We start from the raw sequence: 22,433 nt of genomic DNA, 5'->3' as shown, positions 1-22,433 counted from the left end.
ATTCTGGAGGTCAGTCCTCTGTGGTGATCCTGGCTTTCCATAGATAACTTACTCTGTGCTGTGGTTTTTAGGGATTTCTGTGTAGCCAAAAGTGTTCTGTGTCCCTTATATTGACCCCCAACGATTTTTGAGATGCCCTCATAAGAGCTGGTAATACAGTAAATGACTCTTTAGAATTTATATGCCTCCACACTAGAAGGAAAGACAAATTTTTTAAATGGCTCAATTTGGCAATACTCATGATCCTCTGCTGGGGAAAATACCAATATACAGATTTTTGTTGTTATCTAGACTAAAAGAAAAAGGTGATCAGTAGCAAATAAGAAACACAGATAATCTAAAAGTCTAATTTGGGCTGTAGTTCTCTTCTGGTAGACCTGTATCTGAACTGATAAGAAAAGGTAAATTTTTGTAACAAAAAAGCCAAAATAACTAAGTGTTATTTGAGTAGCTGAATCTACCCTTTGACTAAATAACCAGTTATTATTAAAATGCCTTAAAGGTTAAAAAAAAAAGTAAAATTAAAGATAGCAAAGTCCTAGATAATTCACAAATTGAACAATTTTACCAGTGATAAATGAGTAATTATTACTGTAAATATCTAGAGTGAATTTGTTTTCTGTATTTTTGCTACAGGGAAGGAAGGTACTTGATAAACTGCATGAACTACAAATCCATTTCACAAGCTTAAAAGGACTTGTTGGCCCTGAAAAGTTAGCATCCCGGTGCCAAATTGTTAATGTGGCAGCAGAAATTTTTCTAAAAAGTGGGAGTATGGATGGTGCCATTTGGGTACTGAGGGGTAAGTTTTGTTTATGTGCTTCAAGTATAAAGGAATGGAGATTGTATTTTGGTCTGTACTCCAATTGACATTTTCCTTGTACTGAATGGCAGTAACGCTGATCTGCTTATTGTTCCTTGAGTACAGTGAAAATTGAGCGGGACTTACACTTGGTAGCAGGGCAGATGACAAGATGCTGCAGTGGCCTAGGCCCTGGTGGTTGGTGAAAGGCTGAATGGGATGGTCCGGGGCCTCCAGGTTTAGAAGGCTGAGGCTAAGATTGACCCTGAATTGAATGGATTCAGTTTGAACCAGCTAGTTTTATCTAAGAATGGAGATTAGATTGTCCCACACCTAATCTAAACTGGATTGATTTCAGTGAGAAGTTATAAATTACTTGTTGAAAGTGTCATCCACTTGTTGTAGAACAATGTGGTTGGGCCCAGGGGGCCTCTTGGGTCCCTTCCTTCGACACCATATAGCCGTCCCCATTCTGAGGTTAAAATTGGGCAGGGCTCTGTGGCCTCTGGCGAGTGTCTGTGAAATCCAGGCCAGATGGCAAGGAGTTCATTGTTGTCCTTTGTTTTCAAAGAGGACCAGAGTGCCAGAGTCGGGTTTTAGTGTGTATGACTGTGGCTGATCAGACCAATATGAGCTCAGAATGTTCTACCACAGGTCGGGCACAAATAGTCCGTGTGAACCATTGGGGTGGGTTCCCTAAGTTTGTGTATCTTGCGTTTCTCTTGAGCTACCTCAATTCTGCTTTGCTCATAGAGCACGGCACCTTTTCCGATGTGGGCATGCCATGCTTGAGCGGTCCGGTGCCACTGTCCTCATGTCACACGATCAATTCCAGACTTCTTAAGAGAGACCTTGAGAGTGTCCTTGTATTGCTTCTTCTGACCACCATGTGAGCACTTGCCTTGGAGAACTTGTGAGTTCTCCATAAAATAGTCTTTTTGGCATGCATACATTTTGAATTGCACTCTCTGAAGCCGAGTTTGAATGCTTGACAGTTCAGCTCAGGAAAGGACCTCAGTGTCAGGGATCTTATCCTGCCAGGCGATCTTCAGAATCTTTCTAAGACAATTCAAATGGAAGCGATTCAGTTTCCTGGCATAGTGCTGGTAGACTGTCCAGGTTTCACAGATAATATAACTAGGCAGGTGTTGAACAGCTGGGTGTGCAGCAGATAGACACCAGAGGGTATTTAAGAGACACCACTGAGAAGTGCCAAGGCAGAGAGAGCGCGAGCTGAGGATTAATACTTCACAGCGAGTGATGGAAACCAAGACCCACGGAAGATGGCGGACCACTGGAGGTAGGAATGCATGCGGGAGATGTAGAAGCTGGTGCAAGGACAGTCTCTCACTATTAGCTAAGGGGCCAAGTAGCCAGACATACCAGGAGAAAGCCAGGAACGGAACTTAATTCAGCATCTGCTTTACTGGAAAGCCTCTTTCATAGCAAACCCTTGCATGCTGGTCCCAGGAGCATACGTTTGAAGGTGGAAGGATCTTAAAGGCACAATGATGCCATTTGTTGAGAGCTCCATACCTGTCTCTCAGATTATCACAGAATCATAGGACAGGAAAGCTGTAAGGGACCTCAGTGGCCATCTCGTCTGACCAATATGTGAAAAGACTCCTCCCTATAACATGCATGAGTGATTGTTCAGCCTCTCTTTCACTAATAGAGACCACCAAGGCTTATACTTTCGCAGTGGTCTAGGCTTGAGGATATGAGAGCCTGTACTAGAGGGGTAGCGGCATCAGAGGAGAAGAGGTTATGAAGACAGATGTCATTAAGGTAAAATCAGTAGGTCTTGGCAACAGATTGGACCAAGGGTGGTGCCCTTGACAGCAGTAGGAAAGTTTGGAAGGGGACAGGGAATGGGCGGAAAGAAAACGAGTTCCATTTTAGGCCTGTGGAGTGTAAGGTGTCTGCCGGACATCCAGTTGTCCCATGGGCAGTTGGAGATGCAGAGACTGGAGGTGAGGAAAGAGGTTAGGACTGGGTAAGTAGATTTGAGGAGTATTGGCATGGAGATAATAATTGAATCCATGAGAGCTGATGAGATCGCCAAGTAAAACAATACAGGAGAAGAGATGAGGGCCCAGAGTAGTCCTGTGGAATAGCCAGGATGAAGATCCAGCAAAGAAGACTAAAGAGTGGTGAGACAGATAGGAGAACCAGCAGAGAGTCGTGACCTGGACACCTAGAAAGAAGATCATTTCAAGGAGAAGAAGGTGATCAGTGGTGTCAAAGGGTACAAAGAGGTCAAAGATGAAGATTGAGATAAGACCCTCGGATTCTGCAAATAACAGATTGTTAGTTAACTTTGGATAAAGCAGTTTGGGCTGAATGATGAGGCTGGAAACCAGAATGCAGAAAGTTAAGAAGAAAGAATGAGAGGAGAGAAAGTGGAGGCATTTATTGTACATGGCCTTCTCAAGAAATTTAGCCACAAGGGGCAGTTAGATGGCGCAGTAGATAGAGCACCGAAGTCAGGAGGACCTGAGTTCAAAGCTGGCCTCAGACCAAACGGTGACCCTGGGCAAGTCATTTAACCCCAATTGCCTTTAAAAAAAAAAAGAAAGAAAGAAAGAAAGAAATTTAGCCACAAAAAGGAAGAGAGATATGAGGCAATAGTGGAGATGGCTGCATGGAGTGAGAGTTTTTTAAGGGTGGGGAAAATAAGAGCATGTGTGTAGGTAAGGAGAAATTGAAGGTAAGTGAGAGTGAGGATGATAGAAGGGGCAATATGTTGGAGAAGCCTAGAGTAGAATGGGACCACTTATGCATTTAGAGGGGTTTGCCTTGGCAAAAAGGGCTGCCTCTTCATGTGAGATAGGGGTGAAGGAGGAAACAGTGGCAGAAGGCCTCTGGGTGATGGGAGGTGGAAGAGGGGAGAAAAGGGACCTCTCAGCAAATGGCCTCATTTTTTTCCCCCCAATAAAACGTGAGGCCAGGTTGTTGGCTGAGAGGGTCGGGGAGGTTTGAGGACGGATGAAAAGGTTTCAAAGAGTCACTGGTGACTGAGTTAATGAGGAAGGCATAAAAGGTTGCCTTGCTGTGTTGGGAGCCTGATTGAGGTTAAGTAGCATAAATCTGTAGCGAACACAGTCAAGACAGTCGCATGATTTTCTCTACCGTCATTCAGTAGCACAAGCCTAGGAGCAAAGGCAGCAGATGGCGAAAGTGATCCAAAGCTGAAGCTTATCAAGGCAAGGTCGGCAATATGATGGGTGGCAAAGGGACTCAAAAGGACAGCATAAAGTTCAAGTGGATTACCAAGGGATCAAGATGGAGGAAGAAGGATAGTGGAGCTAACACACAGGTGGTAGCCTGGGAGAGAACTGAAGAGTCAAGGGATCAGAGGTCACGATGTGGACAAAAAACAGGGTTTGGGGTTGGAAGGCAGGGTGAGAAGATGGTGTGACAAGAGACTGATTGAATAAAGGAATTTCAGAGTTCATGAACATGGAAGTGGTAGATTTGTGGGTAATGGCACGATCAAAGTCATGTCCATCTTTATGCATGACTGAGATAGAGGGGAAGAAATAAATAAGTTGAGGAATTGTGAGGTTAGGGTGTTAGAGGGAGGATGTATGTTAAAATCCCCTAAAATAAGGACAAGGAGTCACGAAGGAGAGAGCCAGCCTCATTGAGGAAAGGAGAGTGTCCTGGAGGTCAGAAGATGAGAGCTGCCAGAATTTTGATTGTGATAGATGTGGATTGAGTGAGGTTCCTGAGGTATGGTGGAAGAGGGAGAGCCTGGAAGTAGAGATGGGAGCCCAGGCTAGAAAGGTGACCCAGGAAGCTGTGTCATCAGGAGAGAGCCAGAAGATGGAAGGAGTGGTAGAGGGAAAGAGTCAGGATGAAGGGAAGTTTGACACTTGTACCACAGGTATTCCAGAGAGCACAGGAGAGGGAGGTGGCTTTGGACTAGAACATGGCAGGGGATGGTGAAGGGAATGAGAACAAAAGATCGGGCAGTGTGCAGTTTTCACGAAGACCACCCAGGGTTCAGAATCCCTAGGATGGTGAGGGTTTAACCAGGGGAAGGTGTGTTAATCCTATATACAATACCTTGTAGAAGTCCATCTCCCACACTGTTCTTCTTTAATCTCATGCTTCAAGAACCAGTATACTCCCAGCTGCTCATCCTATCAAACCTATCAAACTTTGAAATGAAAGCTCATTTCCAAGTACCACTCTACTCCCTTTGTACTGACTTGGGATTCAGCAGCCCACCAGCATAGATACACAGCTGTGTCCAGGATCTGTAACTCCATCAGGATGGAGAGCACCTGGCTTGGGAAATCCCTCTACCAGCTGGCAAACTGTTACTCAGTTCTGGCAAGTGGCTTGAGACACACAGAGGTGAAAGGACTCGCCTCTCTTCCAAATTACCCTATTTATGGTTAGGGCATCAGCTCTTTCTGTTCCTCCTCAGGTCTGCAACCTTGAAATCGTAATCAGCTCTTGACTATCCCTCACACAACTCACAAATGTCAGAGGCTGGTTTTGAACCTAGCCCTTCCTGATGTCAAGACCATTCCTTTATTTTACCACATCACACAATCTCTTCCAGTATACGTATCACTAATTTAAATGTTTTTTTCTTGTCATTCCTTGTCATCTAGAATAGCTGTTTGTGTGCACACGCGCATGTGTGAACACACACACACACACACACACACACACACACACACCCCCTACCTTTGAGCCAGTCCATATGCATTTACATCGAGATCCCTGTAATTGTTGGAAAAAATATCCAAATGGGGGTGGAGCCAAGATGGCGGAGTGAAAGCAGTGACTGTCTTGAGCTCTCCCCCAAACCCCGCCAAATACCTGTTAAAAAAAAAAAAAAAGGCTCTAAACAAATTCTAAAGCAGCAGAACCCACAAAGACAGAGTGAAACAAATTTCCAGCCCAAGACAACCTGGATGGTTGATTGGAAAGGTATATTGCCCCGGGCTAGGAGAGGAGCACAGTTTGGCGTGGGTGCGCAGGCCGCAGCAACCCTGGAGTAGGCCTCAGAGAATTGAATCGCGGGCAGCTGTGGTGGTTTCCAGACTTCTCAACCCACGAACGCCAAAGACAACTTGTAAGGTCAGTGGGAAAAGTCTGTGACTGCGATGAGAGAGGAGCTAGGTCTCAGCCATAAGTGGGGTGGCAGCTGCCTCCTGAGCTTCTGGCGTACAGACTGAGGGGGAATCGAGTGGCTGATCAGAGGGGGATTGCAGGGATCTCTTTGCCAGTGCTGAGGCAGGAATCTCTTGCTTTGCCCATGGTTGGATCTGGGTCACAGTTCTGAGGAGCAGTCCTAGGGCAAGGAGGAGCGCTGGCGTGGTGGAGCTTATTGTGGCGGTGGAGAGGAAACACCTCGCCCCTTATCATACCACGTTGGAAGAACTGAAAATTTACAGGTCCGTAGAAGTATCTCTGAAAACAGAGATCGAAAAAAAAGCTTAGACATCATCTTCGAAGAAATTATCAAGGAAAACTGCCCTGATATTTTAGAACCAGAGAGCAAAATAGAAATTGAAAGAATCCACCAATCTCCTCCTGAAAGAGATCCCCAAAGGAAAACTTCTAGGAATATTGTAGCCAAATTCCAGAGTTCCCAAGTTAAGGAGAAAATATTACAAGCAGACAGAAAGAAACAATTCAAGTATTGTGGAAACACAATCAGGATAACACAAGATTTAGCAGCTTCGACATTAAGGGGACAGGAGGACATGGAATATAATATTCCGGAGGACAAAAGAGATAGGATTACAACCAAGAATCACCTACCCAGCAAAATTGAGCGTAATCGTGCAGGGGAAAAAATGGTCATTCAGTGAAATAGAGGACTTTCAAGCATTCTTGATGAAAACACCAGAGCTGAATAGAAAATTTGACTTTCACATACAAGACTCTAGTGGAACATGAAGAGACAGGAAAGACAAATCATAAGAGACTTATTAAGGTTGAACTGTTAACATTCCTGTATGGAAAGATGATATTTGTAACTCATGAGACCTTTGTCGGTATTAGGGTAGTTGGAGGGAAAAAATTATATGTATGTATATAGATAGATAGAGGGCACAGGGTGAGTTGAAGATGAAGGGGTCATATTTGGAGAATAAAATTAAGGGGTGAGAGAGGATTATACTAAGAGAAGGAGAAAGGGAGAGCTAGAACGGGGTAAATTATCTCACAAAAAAAAAACCAGAAAAGATAAGGCTCTTACGGTGGAGGGGAAATGGGGGAAGGTGAGAGGGAATGAGTGAATCTTATTCTCATAGAATTTGACTTAAGGAGGGAATAACATACACACTCAATTGGGTATGGAAATCTGTCTTACCCTACAGGAAAATAGGGAGGGAAGGGGACAAGAGAGTAGGGGGATGATAGAGAGGAGGGCAGATTGGGAAAGGGAGTAATCAGAAGCAAATACTTCTGAGGAGGGACAGGGTCAAAAGAAAGAATAGAATAAATGGGGGGTGGGATAGGATTAAGGGAAATAGTTTTTCACAGCATGTCCACTATGGAAGTGTTTTGCATAACTGCACATATATAACCTATATTGAATTGCTTGCCTTTTCAATAAGGGTGGGTGGGGAGGGAGGAAGGGAGAAAATTTGGAACCCAAAGTTTTAAAAACACGTTTTAAAAAAAATGTTTTCACATGCAACTGTGGGAAATAAGAAATATGGGAAATGGGGTATAGAAATCTATCCTGCCCTACAGGAAAATAGAAGGGGAAGGGGATAAGAGAAGGGGGGAGAGGTAGAAGGTCGGGCAGACTAGGGGAAGGGGTATTCAGAATGCATGCCATCTTGGGGTGGGGGGAGGGGCGAGATGGGGTGAAAATTTGGAACTCAAAATCTTGTGGAAATAAATGTTGAAAACTAAAAAGAGAAGAAGAAAAAAATCAAAGGGTAAAAAAAAAATATCCAAATGAATGAACTCAAAGTTCTGTTTTAACATTTGTGTTATTTCAAGTCCTAATAAACATTTTTATTTTTGCCATAGGAATGTGATACTAAGAATTTATATTGTCTGATATCAGTGAAAAGCTATAGACTACTTTTTAATGAAAAAATATATATATTTAGAATAGTGATCACTACTTATAGTACTGCTATATAAATTGTTTCTTAATGATTTAAGCCTCTTTTGATTAAGCACCAATTAAAATTTTGCTATCTTCTCCAAGAAGAAATTCATAAAATGTTTGCAAAAATTGTTAGACTGTAGATAATTGAATTTTAATAGCCTTAATTTGCATGGATGAAATATTCATAATTAAATACTTTTTTTCTTTATTTAAGAATCAGAATGGATAATAAATACACCACTGTGGCCATGTGACAGGATGGATGTCCTAAACAGACATAACCTGCTCTGTACAATTGCACATGAGATCTTGGCCAAGAGCCTTTACCGACAGACATTTGAAGTCCTCCAGAACTTACCCGGTTTCCAAAATTCTCAAGGTATGTTTTAGAAAACTCCATGTCTATTATCTCCTCTTTAGATCTGTTCTTATATGAGACTAATTCTTAAACTCTAGCTTGGTTGCTCCATCTGTCTCATCCTTCATGTATCCCTTCACTTTATTCAGCAATTAATTTTGGTCACTTTTTTTATAAATTAAATCATGCCTTCATACTTAGGTTAAAATTTCAAATATGTTTATCTTTATTTTAAGTTGGTCTTCATTCATCAGTAACTTCTAATACTAGCTTCATTTTCAGTTTTCTCTTTCCTAGCCTCTCTATCAAGTGAGTCTATAAATAGAATGTTTAAATATCTTAGGATTTGATATTGAAAGAAACATTTTTATAAATTGAACAAGCTTGCAACATCAGCAATTATCCCCGATGTCTGTTGTGTAAAAAATTTAAATATAGTCTTAAAGTTGGGCATACATCTGAAAATTTAAGGGTGATAATAATGCTGAATTTAGTTTACATGGGTAGTTACACTGTTTTCTGTATTACTGATGCTTTAATTTTTGAAAGTTTAATCAGTTGTAACAAAGTGTGTTAGAACTTATAAAAGTGGAGGAAACCAGAGCATAAAAGGAATTGAGATGCTTATATTTCACCTGTCTTCAGATCCTCCCCTCATTTTCAGAGCAGGAAGTAGCCCTTTCATGTATGTCCTTAAACCCTTTCCTTCTGTCTCCTCCAGGAACCCACTCATCAGTCCCACTTCCTTTCTTCTCTTGAGCTCCTTCCCATCTATCTGGCTGCAGAAATTTTCAAGCCTCACATATCCTTGAAGACATCCTTCCCTTGACCCTGCTGTCTCTAAGCTTCCTTCATCTTTCCTATCTCTTCTCTTAGCTGCCTCCTCTTCCTCGTTAGCCAGTCAGTCTGTCCTTCTCCTTCTCCTCCTCCTCCTCTTCTTCCTCTTCTTCCTCTTCTTCCTCCTCCTTCTCATGGCTTCTGAGCCCAGCACTGCTCTGACCAGACTTTCTTCTAAGGTCTCCTTCCACCTTCTCTTTTCTAAATTCAGTGAAATTGGCTCATGTCTAAGAGCCTCTCCATCAAAGCCAAAGGGCTCTCAGCTGTCCTTTGAGCACCCAAGCTTACAAAATATAGGCAGCTTAATTTAAACAGACCAAAAAGCCCTCAGCCCCACTTGTTGGATGAGCCCTTTGTAGCCCTCCAGACTCATGGTTCTTCCTTGGAGGCTTTTCCTTATGCAAAGAAGGGTCTCAAGGTTGCTAGAGACCCCATTCTCCCAGTCCTTGAGAGTATCCATAGTACCTGGTAAAAAGGAAGGCACAGATCCAGTTCTCAGGTACTGGTGAAAAAGGATTCTGCTCCTGCCACTTACTACCTCTGTGACCTTCAGCAAGTCCCTTGGCCTCTCTGGGCTTCAGTTTCCTTCTCTGTAAAATGAGGGGATTAGATTAGATGTCCCCCAAAGGTCCCTTCCAGCTCTCACCACTGCCCTCTCTGATGCTGATGTGGTTCCCTGGAGTCCCTCCATAGAGAAGCTTCCTTCTAAAGAACTGTCTCTGTGTGTCTTATGACCAGCTTATCTCTGAGCTCCCAACTCTTACTGTCTTCCCGATGAGTCTCCAGCTTTCTCTTTAGATATGTAGCTCAGATATACAATTAGATTTAAATCATTAGTCAGTCATCTTCAATGTAGTGTGCTTTGGGCTCCCGAGACCAAACAGTTCAGACCTTATGAAAAAAGTAACCTTATGAAGGAAATTCTACACCTTGTTAAGGATTGGGGGTATGGGGAAGAGACCCAGGAATATAGCATCAGTGCCCAAAACAAGGGGCTCATCAGTGGAATAACAAGGCCCCACAAAGTTTAGGCTTCACCATTGACATAGAAAATAGTTATGGTACCGTCTGAGTGCTAAGATGGTACGATCTGTGGAAATTAAGGTGACATCCCTATGGCCTAAAGTAGCAGTCACATACTTGCAGGAGTGGGAATGTGGGTAGGATTTGAGGGGTGATCATGGTTATCTGAGAACTACTAAATCAGATCAGTTGAGTAAATTTAATATCCTTTCTTCATTTCAGAAACTGTGGAGGTCTCTCAGTACAGCCTTCTTTTTAACAAGCTTCTAGATACTTGTATAGAGAGCAGTAGTCTGGGAGTGTCATCCTCCGTAGCAGAATTCATGTTTTCAAAGAACATCCCTATTGATTTTTCCTTCCTCAGAAGATTAATTACTGCTTTAGGGAGAAGTTGTTTATGGCCAAAAGCCAGAGCCCATTACAAAAGTAAGTTACAATTGAAATCCATATGAATCTTAAAATCTCAGATATATTATTTATGTATTTGATGTTTTTTAAATTATTATATTTTAAGGTACATTTGCCAGTTTTGGAATTAAATGTTTACTTTATTAAAATAAAAAGATACATAAATGCAGTTTTGAACTATACATACCATACCAGCCTGAGAAAAGATGTGTGAATTTATAATAGAGAATTAAGTTTAAGAGACTCAGTGGTTTTTTTACAGAAAAATGTTTGTTGCTTCATTTTACATTAAAAAATTTTTAAATTGGCTCATATTTTAAATGTAGCTGGAAGGATTACTTAAAAGAGGCTTTCATAAAATACTTTTATGGAGAATGGCATTACTTTGTAATGCAAATAATTTATCTCAATATATATTTTAGACCTGAGGATTTTTATATTTGCATCTATGTATCTGTGTGTATCTATAGATATAAAGGTTTCGTAATACTTGGCCTATAATGGATGTATTATTTAACTTTTAGATGCTCTGTCACTGGGCTGTTACCCACCATTGAAGGGAAACGTGTACCGAAAAGTTCTGCTGATCCCTTCATACCTGTCTGAGATTGAAATGCTTTTAGCTATTGAAATTTTTCTAGTATCTAATGCGAGTAGTATTCAGAGTCCTGGTGCTTCTTCACAGACACTACAAATAGTACTGAAAAGGTTTGTAGACCTTACTTTATATTCCACTGAAAACAGACAAGGAAGTTAATCTTTAGGCCTTTGAAAATTGGACTAAGGGGGGCAGCTAGATGGCGCAGTGGATAGAGCACCTGCCTTGAAGTCAGGAGGACGTGAGTTCAAATCCAGCCTCAGACCAAACACTTGACACTTACTAGCTGTGTGACCCTGGGCAAGTCACTATTGGACAAAGGCTACTATATATATAGTTCTGTGTATGTGCTGACTATGCACAAATTTTGAAGACTCTTCCTACCCCCAACCCAAATCAGCCACTGCCACTACTTTTAACAGAATCATAAACTAACCTGTTCCCATCATTTGAAGAAAATGAAATCCTTTAGGACATTAAGGATCTTGTCCACTTGAGTAACAGGCTCATGTTTAGGATCAGAATCATATTTAATTCTTTGTCCTCTGTTTCTTCCTATCATTGTACCACCTTGCTTCCCCTTTTTTGTTTTGTTTTGTTGTTTGTTTTTTTACTAGGCAGTGGGGTAAAGTGACTTGCCCAGGGTCACACAGCTAGTAAGTCTCAAGCATCCGAGACCAGATGTGAACTCCTAATTCCGGGGCCGGTGCTCTGTCCACTGCACCACCTAGCTGCCCCTGCTTCCCATTTTTTATGCCAGTTCTTTCAGATCTGATCAGAATAATCTTGGAGGCTTCCTAGAAAAATTGTGTTTCTCTCCCTCTCATGACCTGTGATTCATGTTTTTGGAGTTCCATCTGATTTCTCTCCAGACAACAAGATTGGCTTCTCCCAAAAGAAAAATGGTTTCTTTCATTTTCTTGCCTCTACTTGGGATTCACTGTTGTCTTGGGAGAGGCAGGCCTCAAATCTCTCAAGGCTGTCCTACTGGGCCAAAGGAAGGCTAGCCAAGAGACCAATGCTTGTCAAGAGAAGAAAGTAATAAAATATCTTCAGCTAATAGTCACAACTTTGTGGGTGGGAGGGAACCCACTACCAAGTGTGACTAGTATTCAAATTAGTGGTATAGTTATACTTGATAGGTTTGGTATCAGTCCCCTTTTTTCAATAGTTCCAAACAAACTAGACACTTAATGTTTCATTTGTCTAGCCAACATTGCTGTGACTTTTTAACTTAAATGTTCATTTAAAACTAAAAATGGTGAAGGAGTAGGTTGGAGAAAGAGGAGGCTAGAAGCAGGGTGCCAAGTTAGAAGGCTGTGGTACTAGTCACCAGTAATCTCAGAGTGGGAAAGGACTTGTGAGGCTGTCCTCTCCAACGTCCACCTGGACATAATAGCCAACAAAGATACATCCAGACTCTGCCAGAAGACCTCTCTTCAGGGGAGCCAGGTACTTCCTTGGGTAATTAATTCCACTTTGTGATAACTCTGTGTTGGAGGGGGAAAATCTCCTAACAATTAGAGCTGTCTCTTTTACGTCTGCTCATTGTTTGTTGTTCTACCTTCTGGGGGCAAGAGGAGTCTGTTCCGTGGAGCAGTCCTTCAAGGACTTGACATGCAATCATATCCCCTCTGATCATTTCAAATCCCTGGTTCTGTCCATTGATCCCTATAAGGTAAGAACTCCAAGATCTGCTTTCCAGCCGGACCAGTGGCCTGCTGGTCTGGCCAGAGCCAAGTACCATGGGATTCTCCCCTCCCTTGTCCTGGACACGCTGCCTCTCTAAATGTAGTCCAGTCAGGTAGCCGTCACTGAGAATTTATGAAGCACTTACATATGCCAGGTTCTGTGTCGGCCTAAGATCACAGGTGTTTTGGCTTCCACATCACATTATCTCATTGAACTTGTCAAGTCCACTAAAGCCTTCAGATCTTTTTAAGACAAACTGCTGTAGGATTGATTTTTTTTTTTTTTTTGAGCCCAAGTGTAAAATTTACCTTTTTCCCTATTAAATCTCATTGTATTCGGTCCAGTGTTTTAGCCTGTCAAGGTCTTTGAATCGTGACTTGTACCTAGTGTATTAGCTCGATTTTTTTTTTCCCCATCTTTGTGTCATCTGCAAGTTTGAAAAGCAGGTCATCCAAGACATTCATGAAAATGTTAAACAGCACTGGACCAAGCACAGATCCTTGGGGACTTCACTGGAGGTTTTACTTCATATTATGATGTGAAATGTTCATGAATACATGAATGACTGAAAGAGAGAAAGGGCAGAGCTAGGGTGGTTCATTAGTGTGAGTGGAGACAGCAGAAGAGATCCAGGCGACATGAGGAGGTAGAATTCATCTGTAAGCACCAGGATAAGTATTATATTCATCATTGGTGCAGTGCAGCAGGCATTAAGATACACTTGGCAAATCTGAAGCAGTCCTAGATTTTTAACAGTGACTAGTAACATTTCTATTCTGTGTGATAGTTTACAAGGCACTTTCACATTCATTATCTCAAATGAGCATCATCTCCAGTCTGTCAAGTAGGGAAGACGGCACCCTCCCCATAGTAGAATAGATGGAACTCGAGGTTTGCTGGTGCTGAACCTGGGTTTGACTAAGCCCAACTCTGCTACTCCCTAGTTTTCTGTGGCCTCAGCCTGCATCTTACAGATGAGAAGACGGTTACAATGAGATGGAGCAACTGGCCCAAGGCCTCTGGACTCCTGGTCCACTGCTTTTTCTGCTCCATCCTGCACAGTAGGAAGCTAGGTGATCACACTGCTGTGGTTGTGGTATCATATGAAGGAAACTAACTTTATATTGCTTCTTGATCTTTGTGCTTGATGAAATGGTCCTTTTACAGGTGTGAAGAAGACAAAGTACGGAGTAAAGATGACTACCGAACAGCAGGGGAGAGACTAATCATGGCTGCTCGTATATCGGACCCAAAGCTTTTCATTAAGCACATGACCGTGAATATTACTATGGAGCAGGTTTATAGTTTGGAACATTGTTCTGCCCTGAAATGGTTGAAAGAGAATATGAAATGGGCTGGGAAGGTTTGGCTTTTTCAGTAACTATTAGGTTATAAAGACTTTTTTTTTCCTAAGTTCTAGTAATCATTGTTCAAAATGAATGGTAATAAAGACAGTTCTCACTGCACCCAGACTGGTTGATTTATCTGCATAGTACAGTAGCTTGCATAGTTTTGACCACTACCACACTTTTGGTCTGGACCTGTGATTTCACTGGTGTAAGGACCTCCTGGGCATGGAAAGACCTCCATCCTATGAAAGAATAGATAAGCATTGTTATTGACCTATGAAACTAAACTGGTTCACTTATGAACCAGTCTCTTACAGATGTTCCCACCTTGTGCTTTTCATTGGGCTTATAATAAAACTAAGTAATTTCCTATCTATCTGGATTCCAAGCAATCTGAATACTCAAAAAAACTAAGTTTTTCTGCACAGCATTTTCACAAAGGTAAATAAGCTAATAACTGCCCTTTTTTGTAATTTTCAAAAAAGGCTTTCAAGGTATGTGGTTGGGCTAAATAGGGCCTCTCTCTCCTTCACCTTCTGCATTCTCCAGTGATGCTCACAGAATTTTATAAGAATCTCAAAGCTAGAAGGAGCAGAAGAGATTATTTCACCCAAATTCATGCTTATGGTTGAAATCTTGTTACAACATAAAGGCTCTCTGGTGCAGGGGACAGAGCATGGGACTTGGGGTCCTTGAGGCTTGGGTTCAGATAGCTCCCTGCATACCTCTGAGCTTGACTGGAAGATCTCAGAAGCTCCTTCCAATTCTAAATCTGTGACCCTAGGATCCCGGTGGTCATCCAAATTCTGGTTTAATGCCTTCAGTGATGGTTCAAACTGTTAAGAAAGCTTTCTTATTTTAAGCCAAAGTTTCCCTCCTTTCAGAGTCTGCTCCATGGTCCTGTTTTCTCCCTTCCTTGATCATGAAGTGTTGTCCCTATTGCCTAGTACTTTTCCAGCAAAATGTTACAGGTTCCTTCAGCCTCTTCTCGTGCTTTGATTTCAGATTCGCTCGGCATCCATTTCCCTGGATACTTTGGGGTTTTGATGTCCAGAACAGAATGTCACATGCTGGATAGGGTCTTACTGTTGCAGAATACTGCGGTGCTCTGGTGACTCCTGTTCTGAACATTTTCCTTCTGTTCATTAGTCTGAGATTACATTAGCCTCTTTAGAAGTGGCATCGCACTCTGCCTAGCTTCCAGACAAAACCACCAGGTCTTTGTCACATGAATTGCTACTGAGGCACTGCTTCCCTAGCCTGTGTTTGTGTGGCTAATTTTCTGGAACCTCAGTTTGGGACCTCAAATTTAAACCTACTAAATTCTTTTATTAGATTTGGCTCACTTAAGTTTGCTGAGATCTTTTGGATCCAGTTTTAAAATATATATACTGCCTTCTTCCTCAGATTCAGGTTAGCCACAAATTTGATAAGCATGCCATGTGTGACTTCATGTCAAGGGCTGGAGAAACTTCTAGAAAGCAGGCAGAATGAAAAACTATGATCCTTTCAGAAAATAACTTAGAAACACCAAAAAGAAATGTAGCCACTAGACAACTAAAACATGCACACAGATGTACTGAAGCATACTATACAATTTAAAATACAGTACCATAATGTGAGGGATCTAAGGGTGAATGTGGGTACTCTACCCCCACTGTGCAGGTCACAATGCACAATCTATCCATCCTTTCCTGTCCGTGTTCTCCCACAGGTCCTCTACAACCACTTGACGTGCTGGAGTTCTGCTTCTCTTCTTTAAGCATTGTGTGGGTGCAGACGGCTTCTTATGCCAGTCATCTGTCTCCTATGTGATATCTGTTCTAGATTTTAGATTAAATTATATGTCACATTGATGTTTTATATTGAATTCTTCCATAGCTAGGCAATATACTGAAACATACTCATGTTCTAGTTGCCCAGCTGGTTATGATCATTTCTGCCTTACGAACTCTACTAAGGCTCTGTATGTGCCATCACAGGACAGATGTCTTTAAGATGAAGTCTGAGTAGTCCTAGCTGTTGTTTACACCAGAGCACTAGAAACTTTGTGCTTAATCAGCCAAATGACATTAGGAGCTTAGAACATTGAATCAGACGACTGACTGTGTAAGGCTTCGCTCCACTATGAAGCTTCCCAGGTTTGATACGGTTTAAGGTGCAACATAAGGTCCTCCCACGTTCATCACATAGAAAGTATCTTTCTCTAGTATGAGTCTTCTGGTATTTAGTCACTTGTCTCAAGTCATTCTCCTGATATCCATCACCTCTTGATTCTCATTTTCCCTACCTTGTTTTAAATCAGAGGGGTGAAAAGTACCTTCTGCATCTTTCTGTCATCATCCCCAAGAATGATTCCTCTTAAAGACCTACCTCCTTTGGATTTTGACCTCAGTCTCACTCTGCCCTGAGATTAGGAAGCTTCTTCAATGGCTCAAGCCCTAATCCTCTGGAGCAATCAAGTCTTTTAGAGAAAAAACAGCCAAAGCTAAATGGTGGAAACCCTGGTAGATCCTGCCCCAACCACAACTACTAGAACATGACTCGGCCAGCTTTAGGATCTATTTCCCAAACTCCTTTTTTCCTCCTTCTGTCCAGGTGGTTTGTAGTATAATTCAATGACAATATTGTTTTGTTTTGATTTTCACATTAGTCATGTTGTAAGGAAGAATTAGAACCAATAGGAAGAACCACAAGAAAGAGGAAACAAAACAGAAGAAAAAAAAAGCAAATAGTATGCTTCCATATGCGTTCGAACTCCATAGTTCTTTCTCTGGATGTGGATAGCATTTTCCATCATGAGGCTTTTGGAATGTCTTGGATCCTTGCATTGCTGAGAAGAGCTAAGTCTGTCAAAGTCAGTCATCACACAAAATGGTTGTTAATGTGTACAATGTTCTCCTGGTTCTGCTCATTTCACTCAGCATCAGTCTGTGTGGTACAGTGACTCTAACACAAACTCAGAGACTTCTCAAGGAAGCAAAAATTACTCTTTATTACAATCTCGCGAGAAGGGGCATCTACTCCTCCAGTACACTACCAGCAGGAGAGAGGCGAGGCACAAAGGACAAAGCAATGTTATATATCTTAACACAAACAAGAAACTCCCACCCCACCACTACCCCTTACTCCCATTGGCTGGGAGGCAGGCTTACATTCTAGGTATGAAAATCTTTCCCATTCCCAAAGAACAAGGAAACAGGGTATAGCCAATCCAAACATACATGTTCTTATTTAGTATACCTAATGCTGACGTGGCAGTGGCAATCAGGAGAGGGTTTAGGGCCGAATTAAACTTATGGTCTGTTCGTTCTCACAGAGCCTATCTCTAGTTTCGAGACAGTCTTTTCATCACCACCCTGAGAAGTCTTCACAGAGGTTATATCTCATTCAAGTCCATACAAGTCTTTCCAGGTTTTTCTGCTCATCATTTCTTCTAGCACAATAGTATTCCATTACATTCAAATGCCACAACTTGTTCAGCCATTCCCCAGTTGATGGGCATCCCCTCAATTTCCAATTCTTTGCCACCACAGAAAGAGCTGCTATAAATATTTTTGTACAGGGCCTTTCCCCATGTTTATGATCTCTTTGGGACACAGCCCTAGAAGTGCTATTGCTGGGTCAAAGGGTATGCACATTTTGATAGCCCTTTGGGCATAGTTCCAAATTGCTCTCCAAAGTGGTTGGTTCCTCCTCTGTTAATCTGGGCAGTTTCTATTTTTATAAATATTCATCCATTTCACTGATTGTCAAATTTATTGGCATAGAGTTGGGCAAAATAGTTCCTAATTATTGTTCTAATTTCCTCTTCATTGGTGTTGGATTCACCCTTTTCATTTTTGATGTTGGTCATTTGGTTTTCTTCTTTTTTTTTAATCAAAGGTTTGGTTTTTTTCCCCATAAAACCAGCTCTTAGTTATTTATTCAATAGTTTTCTTAATTTCAATTTTATTAATCTCTCCTTTGATTTTCAGTATTTCTAGTTTGGTATTTAATTGAGAATTTTTAATTTGATCTTTTTCTAGTTTTTTTAGTTGCATGCCCAATTCATGGATCTCTTCTTTCTCTATGTTATTCACGTAAGCATTTAGAGATATAAAACTTCCCTCAAGAACTGCTTTTGCTGTGTCCCATAAGTTTTGGTATGTTGTCTCATTTTCATTCTCTTGAATGAAGTTATTGTTTATATGATTTGTTGTTTGACCCATTCATTCTTTAGGATTAGATTAGTTTCCAAATAATTTTTAGTCTTTATCTTTCCATGGCCCTTTATTACATATAATTTTTATTGCATCATGATCCGAAAAGGATGCATTTAATATTTCTGCCATTCTGCATTGGATTGTGAGGTTTTTATGCCCTAGTACATAGTCAATTTTTGTGTAAGTGACATGTACCACCAAGAAAAAAGTATATTCCTTTCTCTCCTCATTCGGTTTTCTCCAGACAAATATCTAACTTTTCTAAAATTCTATTCACCTCCTTATTTCTTGTTTATTTTGTGATTAGATTTATCTAGTTCAGAGAGGGGGAGGTTGAGGTCCCCCACTAGTGTAGTTTTGCTGTCTATTTCTTCCTGTAACTCCCTGAACTTCTCCTCTAAGAATTTGAATACTTTACCACTTGGTGCATATGTTTAGTAATGATATTACTTCATTGTCTATAGTGCCTTTTAGCAGGATGTAGTTTCCTTCCTTATCTCTATTTTTGCTTTTGCTTTGTCTGAGATCAGGATTGCTACCCCTGCTTTTTTTACTTCAGCTGAAGCATCATATATTCTACTCCTTTCACCTTTAGCCTTCCTGAGATACTTCTAAGCTGCAATTCAGTTTGCATAGAGGGGAACCAACTGATTTCGGTGGAAAAGGAAAGTCAGGAGATGCAAGGAGTGGATGTATTTATAGTAGGCTTCAGCAAGACAGTAGATGTAGTGGGAAGTTGCTGTTAGGAAAGAGGAGCCTCACAGCCGCCTTAGAGGAGCGCTTCAGACACCAGCTTGATAGAGCTTACAGCAGGTCAAAAGTAGGACTGAGTCTCCTATCTAAAGACTTGTGTCCCAGGCAGTCCAACTCTAAGAGAGGAATCGTGCTTTCTCAGCAGCAGCAGAGCAGTTTTACATCAGGCAGCTAAGAGTAGGGAAGAAATGGCTTCTGAGGCAAGCAACAGTTGGGGGGGGGGGGGGCTGGGGTGCAAAGAACTGCTTAGATTACAACGGAGCTGCATGGAGAGATACTCTAACCACAACACAAAACTCCCATTCATCAATGTGCAATGTGAGTTTCTGTAGTATCAGGAGGTGTTTCATTTCTCCATTGTAAATGGGATGAGTTTGTGAGGGCTTGTTTTCAGCATTTATCTAGCCTGATAATGATCTTGTTGCTTGTTTTACCTCAGTCTACTTTGTTAATATATTTTGACTAAGTCAAGGGTTCTTAACTTTTTGTATCATGGAGCTCTAATAGTCTAGTGAAATCTATGGACCCCTTCTCAGGGTAATGTTTTTAAATGCATAAAATAAAATATAGAGGATTACGAAGGAAACCAATCATATTGAAATAAATGCAGCTAATTTTTTTTTAAGTTCACAAAACTGGAGGGTTGGACCTCTGATTTCAGTGCTTTGCTATTTGTCGCTCCTGCCTGGTATGTGAGTAGAAACTGCATTGGTTGGAGGCTCAAGCCACATTCAGATGACATTGAATATGATTAATATGGGGGATTATAGTTGAGTGGAAATTTTGTAGCCATATATAACATTTTTAATCTGGTCGTTAAAGGAGGGAGATAAAACTAAAAAAATTATATGAGCAAAGAAACCAAAACTATCAACTTTTGCATTGGATATTATGGTTAATACTTAGAGAACCCTAGAAAATAAACAAAATTGAAATAACTTTAGAAATGCAACCATATGAGTCATTCGCATTTCTATATATAACCAACAAAATCCGGCAGGAAGAGCTGGAAGTTCCATTCAAAATGATTAGAAAGCTACGAAATATCTCGGAGTCTCCCGAGGGACTACGTGAATCTAAGTCTGAAACACCCTTCAGAAATAAAGACCAGTGAATAATTGGAGACACAGTAATGCTCATGGGCAGGTTGGGTGAATATTTTTATTAGACAACCTCAATTAATTCGTGTGTTCAGTGTTGTACCAAACTCTCCAAAGGGTATTTTACAGCCCTGGAAGAGCGCAGAACCCCAAGGGTGGCTGGGGCGTCAATGACGCGGGCCTGGCCCAGGAGGCAGCGCGTGAAGACGGCTCCTGGACCAGCGGCGCTGCGAGGAAACGCCACGTTCGGCACAAGGGAACTTTAGACCGGCATCGCACACCACACACCAAGCCACGCCTACGGCCCAAATAAGGCAGGGCCCCACCCAGAGGGGAGCGCGCCCGGAGTCACGGCTGGCGAGCATAAACAAATCAAGTTCCAAATCTCGCACAGCAAGTGCTCAATAGGGGGAGGGAGGGCGCCACTGCGCAGGCGCCAAAAAGCCAGCTCTCGAAGCTCCCGCAGGGCTGAGACCAGCCAACCAATCGGAGAAAGCGAAGCTAGGCCGCCCCGAGCGCGCAGGCGCAGGGGCTACGCTCCTCCCTCCCCGCTCGCGCGCTTAGCCACCTGCCACTCGCGTTCCCCCGCCCCCGCGCGCGGGACCGTGAGGCGCGTCCCCATTTCCCTTCCCTCCCCGCGGGCTCACTCTCCCTTAAACCAGACGACGGGAGTGGGCGAAGCTCTCCCGGGACAGGCTGGTAAGGGGACCGGGCAGGGGCAGGCCGAGGGCTGCGGGCAGCACCAGGGTCCCCTCCAGGGAAAGGGATGAAGGAGAAGCACAGTGAGCATCCGCCAGAATTAGTGGGTGGGGAAAGACTGGCTGAGTAGGAAGGGCCACCGGGAGCAGCTTGAACGGGTCTCAAGCTGTGCGCGCCGTGGAGCAAGGCCTGGCACGGCTCAGCCAATGGGCGCACGGTTCCCGCAAAAGCGTCCTCCCGGGCCTGACGCAGCCCAACCAATGAGCGCGCGGAGGAGTGAATTCCCACGCCAACCGCTTTGTCCTGCTCGACCTAGAGCGGTCCGGGGCGGGGCCCGGTGCAGTTCAACCAATGAATGGGGCGGGGCCTGGTGCAGCTCAGCCAATGAAGTGTAGGGGATGTCTCTTACCCCCTTCCCTCCGCCCCCTCCGTCTCGAACTCATAGACCCTGGATGGGGCGGGGCGAGGTCTGGCACATCTTAGCCAATAGGCGCGCACAATGGGGCCATTCCCCGTCTCCTTACCCCCCCATGCCCCCCCATGCCTTGGCACCTTGTCATCCTCGCCACAAAACACTGCGGAACGGGGCGGGGCCATGGTGCGAGGCGTGGCGTGGATCAGCCAATGGGCGCGCGTCCCGGAGGCTCCTCCCCCACCTAGTCCCCTCCTCTCGGGACCCCGGAACTGAGCTGGGGGCGAAGGCCAAATGAGCCGGCCGGGACCGTGACCCTGCGTGGGCATCCTTCCGCGCGTGAATTGGGGTCCCCGCCGTGCCGCCTCGGGGGAGGGAAGGTGTAATCGTGTGAGCCGCGCGGCTGCGGGTCCGGGCGTCCGGCCTAGGTGAGGGGTAAGGGGTCATCACCCTGACCTTGATCATGACCCTCCCCTCCCCCGCAGCCCGGGCAGGCCCTGTGAACCGCGCCGGCCGAACTCTGCCCCTGGACAGCCGAGGAAACAGGCCCCGAGGTCCCCCGGGTGTTTTCTGGGCGGCGTGAGAGCTCAGGGTCACCCCTGGCCTTTGGGGGCGGGAGGCCCTGGAGACGAGAGTGGGGGAGGGGTCCTCCGTGGTTTGCATCTCGGTGCTTAGTGCACAAGCCCCGAAACAAACGGGAAGTGCCTCCGTTTCCCGAGAACTTTCACGCGCAACTCCTGTATCCACGAGCGGGGTTGCACACGTCGTGCTTCCGAGCCTCTCGGTCCCACTCACCCACCACAATGCAAGGCCAGCTCCGCGTCACCTTTGATCTAGTCTCAGGGGCCGCCTGCCCTGGGCCAGTCCTGGACTGGGCTCTGGGGATGCAAGTACAAAGAATGAACCGATCCCACCCGCAGTGAGGGAGACATCAAGCACACAGTGAACTGTCCACACCACCAAGTGAACCACGGAATGTAGCCAGGAGTCATGCAAGGTGGTTTGGTAGGGAGAGGGGCACAGCGAGTGAAAGGACCCCCCAAGGCTGGAGGAGAGGGCAGGGCAGGTCCAGGAGGGAGCCAGTGGAGTGGATCCGCTGTC

The 22,433-nt window shown here is 43.5% G+C and overlaps 2 protein-coding genes across 4 annotated transcripts in view; both read left to right on the top strand.

Annotated features, from left to right (window-relative positions):
- The window catches only part of LOC114050347 (protein TOPAZ1-like), a 75,554-nt gene extending 61,329 nt beyond the window's left edge, over positions 1-14,225 (top strand). Inside the window, exons 17-21 of the mRNA XM_027871944.1 lie at positions 637-802; positions 8,113-8,277; positions 10,339-10,542; positions 11,049-11,232; positions 13,982-14,225. Of these exons, the coding sequence (XP_027727745.1) occupies positions 637-802; positions 8,113-8,277; positions 10,339-10,542; positions 11,049-11,232; positions 13,982-14,195 (933 nt within the window). The 3' untranslated portion in view covers positions 14,196-14,225. The remainder of the gene's footprint in view (positions 1-636; positions 803-8,112; positions 8,278-10,338; positions 10,543-11,048; positions 11,233-13,981) is intronic.
- A 6,576-nt stretch (positions 14,226-20,801) lies between these two features.
- Positions 20,802-22,433, top strand: part of LOC114050709 (T-cell activation inhibitor, mitochondrial-like) — a 38,344-nt gene continuing 36,712 nt past the window's right edge. The window contains exon 1 of one of the 3 annotated variants that reach the window (XM_027872578.1): positions 20,802-20,920. The gene's annotated coding sequence lies outside the window, so the exon portion shown is untranslated. Of the gene's footprint in view, positions 20,921-21,617; positions 21,768-22,433 lie in introns of those variants that run through there. The other 2 variants (XM_027872575.1, XM_027872577.1) reach the window with 2 other exon arrangements.

Source organism: Vombatus ursinus, unplaced genomic scaffold (assembly GCF_900497805.2).
Source record: "Vombatus ursinus unplaced genomic scaffold, bare-nosed wombat genome assembly UNPS02014799.1, whole genome shotgun sequence".
In the NCBI taxonomy this organism is placed as follows: domain Eukaryota; kingdom Metazoa; phylum Chordata; class Mammalia; order Diprotodontia; family Vombatidae; genus Vombatus; species Vombatus ursinus.
This window is presented reverse-complemented; position numbering and strand designations above follow the sequence as displayed.